The following is a 10,057-nucleotide window of genomic DNA, read 5'->3' as shown; positions in this document are numbered from 1 at the left end:
TTCATTATCATGTCTGTAATGGATGCAGTGAACTGAACAGAGATAGATATAAAATCCCCCTTGCTCGTCAGCAGGAAGCTGTTGCCAGGGCAGCGCCCATGAAGCCTTGCCCTGGTTTCAGAGTCTGCTGGTGAGATGACATCAAAGCTCTTCATAAAGGAGGCAGCAGGCTCTGCCCTCACTTCTGGAGACGCCCCTGGATGGCAGAGCCACAGCAGCAGCCTCTCCCCATGGATCTGCAGCAAGCAGCCTGCTCGGGTCCTCTGAAGAAGAGACCCCGACAGACGGATGCCCCGGTGGCCTCCACTCCTCACAACATCAAGTTTCAAGATTTGGTCCTCTTCATTTTGGAGAAGAAAATGGGAACCACCCGCAGAACGTTCCTCATGGAGTTGGCCCGAAGGAAGGGATTCAGGGTTGAAAACGAACTCAGGTAGGACATCACTGATCTCATTTTGTAAATAAGCAGGGGTTTGTGAACAGCACCTTTGAAAACCAAGGAAAGTATGTTTTCTTCCATATTTGGAAGAGATGATGTTCCCACTGGGAGAAGAACAGTTTTGAAATCAAGAACAAATTTGAGCCAATTAATTAAGGGAAAAGACATGAGTGGGGACTCAACACAATTATATTGAAACTAGCTGGCACCAGAAGATATATATATATATATATATATATATATATTTTTTTTTTTTTTGCCATTCACTATTATGAGATGAGGAATCTAGGGATGATAAATAGAAAGCTAGTTGGAAACTTTAATGCTGAAGCCACTCAATAATATCATTCTTGACCAAATTGAACAAAATACCACTTGAATTCAATCAAAAAAATTTAGCTACTTTGGCATAGAAAGGATGGTGCAATTGCTTGGTTCTCACCTAAACAGTGTCTGTGATAGGTTAGGATTAATGACTGTAGCTGGCTCACCACAGACCCGCAAGTGGTGCTTTGTTCATGCTTTTCTGAAGAGCAATCTGAGTGGGGTTTGTAGAGGGTAGGTTGCTGGCTAAAGATACAGTGCCAGCCGTGTCCAGGGGCAGTGGACACCACGCTGAGTATGACGAGATCAGAGCCCAGGCAAGCAGGCAGTTGAAGACACCCATTTGTGTCACTTAGATTGGTTCACTCACAAGCTCACTCAGTTAGCCCAGCAATTATCCTAGTTTTTCTTAACTGTTATATAAGCTCTTCACTGGTCTCAAATAGATGGAAGAGAAAACAAAATAAAATCCAGAAACAAACGGTATTGGAATCTTGAGATAAAAGATGGTTCCAAATAGAACTGCCGGAGGGATTGCAATGAGAAAAGAGCGATGATCAACACAAGGGGCTGGCCTCGTACGTCCAAGGAATAGACTGGCTATAATTTTTTCAGGGAGGATGTTCAGAATTCCATATGAAGATAAATTTTTATTTTAAAATAGAATTTGACATTTGAAAAAAAAAAAAAAAGCTGACAAGGACTTTTCCTAATAAGAGAATGTCAGTTTTAAATTATTGGGAAGCTATCTTTCAAAAGTCAATAATCAGAGGAGAGCATTTTTTGCCAATCCCCATAGTTCATGTGAAAAGTCCGCACCACAGAGACATTCTAGTTTCCACTAAAATGCTCAGTACAGAAATTCTTGGGTCCATTGTCTATTTTTCTCATCTGATTTCTCTTTATATGGTCTCCCTCTTCTTTTTTTTAAACTCCACTTATCCACCCTCAATTTCATTTGGGGCTAAACAGCTTTTTCATGAAATAGTAAATTTCATCTAATTGTTAAATCTGCCTGATCTTACAGACTTACATAAAAGTCTGTTTACAGAGACCTACATAAACGACTATGTAAATAAAAGTCAAAAAAAAGACTATGTAAATAAAAAGCCAAAAAGCAGAAATTTAAAGTCTTACAAATATAGACCAGCTTTTTGTGGTATAGAAATCTGGCAAGCGAGGCAGGAAGGGGAGAGCCAAATGGGTTGTAGTAGCACTTACATAGAGAAAGCTCCCTGTTAAAAAGTCCAAATATCCAGCAAGAGGCCCTGATCTAGTTATGGACATTTCCAGGAATACGTACAGCTTTTGGTGGCTGAGGCAGGTACTTAGGCAGACGGCAGGGGCAGGTTTCTTCTGTTGCCAGGAGTGGTGATGAGGCAGCCCCGAGCCACAGATGCCGGCTGCCGGGGCGTAGCGCAGCTGCTCCGGCACAGAGGAAACCGGTGCTTGGTGAGCAAACTGCTGCTGTGCATGTGAGGGGGGCAGAGTTCCCAGGCTGGCAGCTCAGAAGGCACATGCAATAAAAATGTGCTCTACAGTGCAAAAATAAACCACAGGAAGTAGAAGTCCTACTCTCAAATGGAATTTCTGTACATAGATATATTGGCTTTTAACAGGGAAAAAAAATAGAAATTATCATAGGGCAGAATCTCTAGCTAAGAAATCTGGGGACCTTACACCCTGGCTCTGACCCTTCCCAGCCATGTGGTGTAGGGCAAGGCCCTCATCTCTCCTTTCTGAGTTCAGTTTCCTGATAAATGCTCATTCTGTTGTGATCACCAAATGAGGTGATGGGCATCAAAGTGCTTAGATAATTAAAACAGCTCTACAAAAGTAAGGTGCAATTTTTTCTTATTGATTAGCCATCCATTGACCTTTATGGTAACACCCTTAAGAAGAGAGTTCTCTCTCCACAAGGGAGATCTTTTTTTTTTTTTAAATCTTCATTTTATTGAGATATACTCACATACCACGCAGTCATACAAAACAAATCGTACATTCGATTGTTCACAGTACCATTACGTAGTTGTACATTCATTACCTAAATCAAGCCCTGACACCTTCATTAGCACACACACAAAAATAACAATAATAATTAAAGTGAAAAAGAGCAATTGAAGTAAAAAAGAAAACTGGGTACCATTGTCTGTCTGTTTGTTTGTTTGTTTCCTTCCCCTATTTTTCTACTCATCCATCCATAAACTAGACAAAGGGGAGTGTGGTCCTTATGGCTTTCCCAATCCCATTGTCACCCCTCATAAGCTACATTTTTATACAATTGTCTTCGAGATTCATGGGTTCTGGGTTGTAGTTTGATAGTTTCAGGTATCTACCACCAGCTATCCCAACTCATTAGAACCTAAAAATGGTTGTCCACATTGTGTGTAAGAGTGCCCACCAGAGTGACCTCTCAGCTCCTTTTGGAATCTCTCTGCCATTGAAGCTTATTTCATTTCCTTTCACATCCCCCTTTTGGTCAAGAAGATGTTCTCCGTCCCACGATGCCGGGTCTACATTCCTCCCCGGGAGTCATATTCCACGTTGCCAGGGAGATTCACTCCCCTGGGTGTCTGATCCCTCGTAGGGGGGAGGGCAGTGATTTCACCTCTCATCTTGGCTTAGGTAGAAAGAGAGGGCCACATCTGAGCAACAAAGAGGCATTCGGGAGGAGGCTCTTAGGCACAATGATAGGGAGGCCTAGCCTCTCCTTTGCAGCAACCGTCTTCCCAAGGGTAAATCCTGTGGTAGAGGGCTCAACGCTCTATTTTCTTATTGATTAGCCATCCATTGACCTTTATGGTAACACCCTTAAGAAGAGCGTTCTCTCTCCACAATGGAGATCTTTTAAAAATAATGGATAAAAAGAATTTTTAACATAATTGACAAATGCTTATAACATAAGGTTATGAAAAGCAAGATATAAAATTATATATGAAACAGGTCAAGTACATAAACAAATAGAACAAAGACAGGGAGGAAATCCATCAAAATGTTATGGGTGGTTATTTTGGGGGGCAGTAGGGAGGGATTATAACTTTTTATTTTCTGTGTTTTCCTTCTTTTTAATCTTATATTAATCATACATGTATTTTAAAGTGAAAACAGCAAAGAAAGTTAGGTTTTAAAAGAAATGATACTTCTCAATAGTAAAGGCTATACCTTGCTTTCCTAGTATATAAAGATTCAAAGAAAGAGGAGCCAAGATTTTAAAAAATCTGAAAATCGGCAACAATCTCCATGGTTCCTAACATGTTCTTTGGCTGCCAGGAGGATTAAATTTGAGGGAAAACAAAACAAAACAAAACAGATTCCTGCTTTGCTCAGGCCCAAACCCATAGATTAGAAATGAAGTACCTGGATGAATTGAACCATCTGGAGTGATTTCATTCTCCAGCATATGTGCACTATATCTTTATATTTGAAAGGGGCTTCATTAATGTTTATGTAATACTGCAAAAGACGTGCTATTCAGCATGTCATAGGAAGCTGGTTCTTAAAGCACAAATTAGGGGCTGTCAAGTCTGGTGAGGCATTTTTGTACCTTCATGAAAAGGATATTGAATAAAATATTCTTTGACCCAAATCCTACATTTTAGGGCAACTTCACAATTTTGAGTCACCGAGGTCAGGCTAAGGAAGGATTAGAATCTGGTTGTTGTCCTGTTTTCATTTCATCCTGGGTTCTAGTACATTGAGCTATTCTAAAACTTTATTCTGTCATCAACCCTCCTCTATGGACACATTAACTAAGCTATTATCTGTGTCTTGTCTCAACTTTTTGATGTTGAGGACTAAAGAGCTGAGGCCAGAAGGGATGGCTCTCTGGCTGTACATTCACCCAGCAGTTCAAAACATTTGCTGAGCTCCACATACTGTCCAAGCAGCTGGAAACCCACCAGATGATACTATCATCCTGCCCCAACCTCCGTAATTTATCTGCAAGAGTATCATTGGAAGGCATTGTCTTCAATGGGTGCAAGATACACCATCATGTAATTACCAATAAGGGGCTTTATTAGTACCCACTCTGTACAATATTTGTTAGGTTCTGGAAATAGGAAATATATAAGATCTGGGCCCTGCAGGCAAGGAATTTACAATCAGACAGGGAATCAGGGATTGTATCTTTGTTGTCACCTAAAAACAAAATGAATAAATAGCATCCTATATATTCCAAGAAATGCACTAGTCTTTTTTTTTCCCCCAACATTTGCCTCCACAACCATTACTTTCAACCTTCTGGTATTATTTTTAGTTATCTCTAACCCGGCTGCCTATAATTTCCATCCATTCACTATGTAACATTTGAAAAGTGGCTTTTGCCTTGCTCATTATCCCAAATCTGTTGATTGCCTCTAAAGTTCCCAGGAATCTCATGGTGGTAATATCTGTGGTTTTTCCACCTGAATGTTCCATCACTTCAAATATGTGGTGCCTAAAATCAAAATATTATAAGTCATTGTTTACAAAATAAACGGAACATCAGATGAAGGAGAACAGTTACCTGTGCTAGAAAATAAGGTGTTGAACTAGCCCATCTCTAGGTGCCTTCCAGTTCCAATATCATCTTCACTGGCATTTCATTACATTTTTTCTAACTCTTGCCCACTCCTACCTCCCTACCTTGAAGGCTTCTCTCTATACTTACCTGTTTCCAAGATCCGGCCCCACCGGAAGCCCTCCCAGAGGAAAGGGCTCCTCCCTGGCCCGCCCATGAGATTCGCTGCCTGTGATTGGCTCCCGGCTCTCCCCCTTGGCTTTACGCTTCCTCTCAATTAGTTACCCCTCCCTGACTCCAGGAGGGTGGGGGCAACAAGGGGTGGGGTGGGGGCAGGGTTACAGTGCAGAACTCAAACACAGACCTTAAACAATTTTCTTACACACAGTAGTTTTCAAGAATTATTTGCTCAAAGAATGATTTATCTGGTAAATATGAAACCAGCCAAAGAGTAATTTTTTGTAATTAAAAAACAAAAAGTTCTACAATGCACAAGTAGTACTTTTGTAATTAGCAAAATAAGAAAGACTTTACTTTTTATAAATTCAAAAGTATGTATTGTAAAGTTTTAGTCCTGCTCTGGTCCAAATTACTTTGTATTTCAAATTTTATGGGCTTTAGATTAATGAAAATTTTTCATTATCCCATTAAAGATGGGGCCCCCCCAAAATCAAGACAAGACCCTCTCAGTCACAAATACAGCAGGGCTGGAAATAGAAACCTGTCTTTACTGGTGCCAGCAAGAGTGTGGTATCAAACCAGCTACAAAACTGCTTTGATTTTTCTGTTTCAGGTATTCTGAAATAGATCAGCTGCTAAGTGAAACTGGCAGGAGGGTTTTTAAATGGTAAACAGCTGGTTTAACTGTAAATGACTATTTAAAGTCTTTGTTTACAAAATAAGTCCCACATCAGATGGGAAGAATTGGGAAAGACTTCTCCAAAGGAAAGAAAATAGTTTCAAGGACAAAGTTAAAAGGTCACCATCCATCAGGACTGGGGAAGCCAGACTGGGGAGCAGGCTGTCTCCAGGAAAAGGAGGATGGCTGACTCTTTCTTCCTGGAAAGTTTTTCTGTTATATGGCGAGGCAGAGCCGACTAGACAAAGAAAGGTGGAAAGAGCAGAAAGACTATCTGAGAAAAAGACTCAGAACTGAGATTTGTGTGTTAATTCCATATTTGAGAGTTAATTACAGGGCTTCCCAGACATTTGAGTGCCACATTCATGATTCCTGGAATATCTCTTACCATATATATAATGTACTTAACACTTTTCATTTAGTTGCCACTAAAACAATTAATTTAAATAATTTGACAGTGTTTAAGCCATGTGTGGGAACCCTGGGCCCCCAAGTGTCTTGAAGACTGTACACAGCAGTTTGCATGACCTAGGACAGTTAATGTTTGACCTATTTTCCTTGTAAAATCAGGCCTCCATGCTAAATGTAATCTATAACTACCTCCTCCCTGAGACTCCTTGAGATACTGTTATCTACAAGATGATCTATAATTCTCCCCTCCTCCCTGTTGATTACAATCAATCCCTCCCTAGTTGTAAGCCCACTTATGCTCTCATACCTCTTGGAATGTCAAGCCCTTATAACCAGCTTATTCAGTCCCTCCAAAGTGTGGAGTATCTTCATGTTGAGCTCTGAACCTGCCACCATTCAGAGCAGCTCCTGAATTCAGGGCAATGTGACTTGACTTCCCACCCTGTAGATAAGCCCCATAATAAAAGCTCATGTCTCAGAATGTGTCCCATGCTTTCTTTAGTCCTTTGGCTACAAAAGCCCTCTTGGGCTGTGACACCATGGGTTTGATGTGCTTATATAAATAAATCTGTGAACCTCCTAAAATTATTTCAAGTACTTCCAGTGAAATGAGCACCATTTTGGAAAACACAGCTACAGTCAAGCACCAGTAGATAACCAGAACAGACCGACTACTTCAGACCCACCCAGGAAACTTGTTAAAGTGCTTATCCCTGGGCCCCAGCTGAGATTTACTGACTCTGAATCTCTGCTAATAAGGCCCCAGTATCTGAATGGTAATGTTACCAGTAGAAAACACGGTTCTAAATAGTCAGGCCCGCCTGATCCCACCTCAAACAGAGAAACAAGTCTCTTTGCTTTGGTGAGAAGGTGAGTTTATTGAAGATGCATCAACAAGGAACTGGAGGGAAAAAAAGGCTTTCCAAGACCAGTTCAGAGTGAGAAGAATTATTTGGGCTTTTATAACCCCAAACAGACAAAAAACGGCAAAAAGCCAGAAGAAAGCACAAAGGGAAAAAAAAAATAAATGGAAGAGAGAAAGCTGTTTGGTCAGCATCTCCTTGTTATCTTCAGGTCCTCCCGTCATTCAGGCTTGCTTTTCAAGAACATCCTGATTATGAGACCATATGGTTACATCCCTCATATCTTACTGCAAGCAATGCTGGGAAAGTTCCTGGGAGCAGAGAATAAGTTTTTGTTGTTGAAATTAGAGCAACAGCAAGTTATTTTAACAAGGGCTTTTTATGCTTAGAATAACTCAACGCTGCTTGAGTGAAGTGATCTTAATAAACAGTGTTTTTCCTCTATTGGCTATTGAAGACTATACTAAGCATTTTCCAGCTAAAGAATTACATTGAATATTTTCTACTTATCCAGATATCAGTAACCCAGCTTTCTGGGCATCTCTGGTAGACACTAGGGTTTGAGAAACATTCTTTTAGAGCTATTGATTAATTGATCCATTTATTCATTCAACCCAAATCTGTTGACCCCTACTCTAAGTCTGGTCAAATGCTGGGCACCGAGGGTGATTATAATCTGGAGACTATGACACCACTGTCCCCGCCCTCAGGAGCCAAGGGACCAAGCCAAGCATGTTACAGTTAATCACTAGTTGAAAGAGAAGAAGCTGAGGGACATATCCTAGTACACAATTACTGTATTTGGTTCAAGGCCTCCGAACTTAGTCCAACATGTTATTAACTGGTCATGGCTGAGAAACCTGATGGACGTGCAGAATTGAATCCACTGATATTTCAGGAGCAACCATTTCAGCAGCACTTTGAGGTCTTTGGGAGAGGGTGGGGGTGACTGACTGAGGGTTCCTGTCACCTTTTATAACAAGGACCTTTGTGGGCAAGTCCTTGAGCCCCAGCCCTAGATTTATTTGCTCTTTAAAATAACAGTCTTTAACGTTCTGGGGATGCCCAGGAATGACTATGGTCTGTTAATTTCTGATGGATATAGTAGGAACAAGTTCACAGAAATGTTGCTGTATTAGGTAACTTTCTTGGGGTAAAGTAGGAACATGTTGGAAGTTAAGCAGTTATCTTAGGTTAGTTGTCTTTTTCTTACTCCCTTGTTATGGTCTCTTTGAAATGTTCTTTTATTGTATTTTTTTTTTTTTTTAATTTTTTTTTCATGCAGTTGATTTAAAAAAGAAAGGAAAGTTAAAAAAAAAAAAAAAAGAAAAACAAGGAAAAAAATATCTCGTGCCCCCTTGAGGAGCCTGTGGAGAATGCAGGGGTATTGGCCTACCCCACCTCGATGGTTGCTAACGTGACCACAGACATAGGGGACTGGTGGTTTGATGGGTTGAGCCCTCTACCACAGGATTTGCCCTTGGGAAGACAGTTGCTGCAAAGGAGAGGCTAGGCCTCCCTATAATTGTGCCTAAGAGCCTCCTCCCGAATGTCTCTTTGTTGCTCAGATGTGGCCCTCTCTCTCTAGCTAAGCCAACTTGGCAGGTGAAATCACTGCCCTCCCCACTAGGTGGGATCAGACACCCAGGGGAGTGAATCTCCCTGGCAACGTGGAATATGACTCCCGGGGAGGAATGTAGACCTGGCATCGTGGGACAGAGAACATCTTCTTGACCAAAAGGGGGATGTGAAAGGAAATGAAATGGGCTTCAGTGGCAGAGATATTCCAAAATGAGCCGAGAGGTCACTCTGGTGGGCACTCTTACGCACACTTTGACAACCCTTTTTAGGTTCTAATGAATTGGGGTAGCTGGTGGTGGATACCTGAAACTATCAAACTACAACCCAGAACCCATGAATCTCGAAGACGATTGTATAAAAATGTAGCTTATGAGGGGTGACAATGGGATTGGGAAAGCCATAAGGACCACACTCCACTTTGTCTAGTTTATGGATGGATGAGTAGAAAATAGGGAAAGGAAACAAACAAACAAACAGACAAAGGTACCCAGTTTTCTTTTTTACTTCAATTGCTCTTTTTCACTTTAATTATTATTCTTGTTATTTTTGTGTGTGTGCTAATGAAGGTGTCAGGGCTTGATTTAGGTGATGAATGTACAACTATGTAATGGTACTGTGAACAATCGAATGTATGATTTGTTTTGTATGACTGCGTGGTATGTGAATATATCTCAATAAAATGAAGATAAAAAAAAAAAAATAACAGTCATGCTTATTTTTTCCCTAAGGAAAAAAGTGGTGATAGCTAATTCATGATAGAAAATAGAAAAGTATTTAAACAAACAAAACCTCACTCAGGGGTCTAACCACATCTAGCAGAACGTTAAGAGGTTGCTTCACGTCAGGCACACCTGGGTTTGAATTCTGACTTCATGTGCTCTCTAGAAGCCTTGGTTTTCTCATCTGAAATTACATTGTGCACCTCATAAGGCTGTTGTGGGGACTAAGTAAGAATATATACACATACGTGCATGTGCATAGCTATTATTACTTTTGCTAATAGTCTGGCATATTTCCTTCTCGTCTTTTTCCTTTGTGTCCACCTACATTTTATTGTTTGTGTGACTACTTTACAGCAA

At 40.7% G+C, this 10,057-nt stretch overlaps 1 protein-coding gene across 2 annotated transcripts in view; it reads left to right on the top strand.

The window, feature by feature from the left end:
* The first annotated feature begins 200 nt into the window (after positions 1–200).
* Positions 201–10,057, top strand: part of DNTT (DNA nucleotidylexotransferase) — a 58,357-nt gene continuing 48,500 nt past the window's right edge. The window contains exon 1 of one of the 2 annotated variants that reach the window (XM_037805169.1): positions 201–433. In XM_037805169.1, the coding sequence (XP_037661097.1) occupies positions 201–433 (233 nt within the window). The remainder of the gene's footprint in view (positions 434–10,057) is intronic. The other variant, XM_037805170.1, reaches the window with a different exon arrangement.

The sequence above is a fragment of the Choloepus didactylus genome, chromosome 15 (assembly GCF_015220235.1).
Source record: "Choloepus didactylus isolate mChoDid1 chromosome 15, mChoDid1.pri, whole genome shotgun sequence".
Lineage (NCBI taxonomy): Eukaryota > Metazoa > Chordata > Mammalia > Pilosa > Megalonychidae > Choloepus > Choloepus didactylus.
Note: the sequence above shows the minus strand (reverse complement) of the source record. Positions and strands in the feature narration are given on the sequence as shown.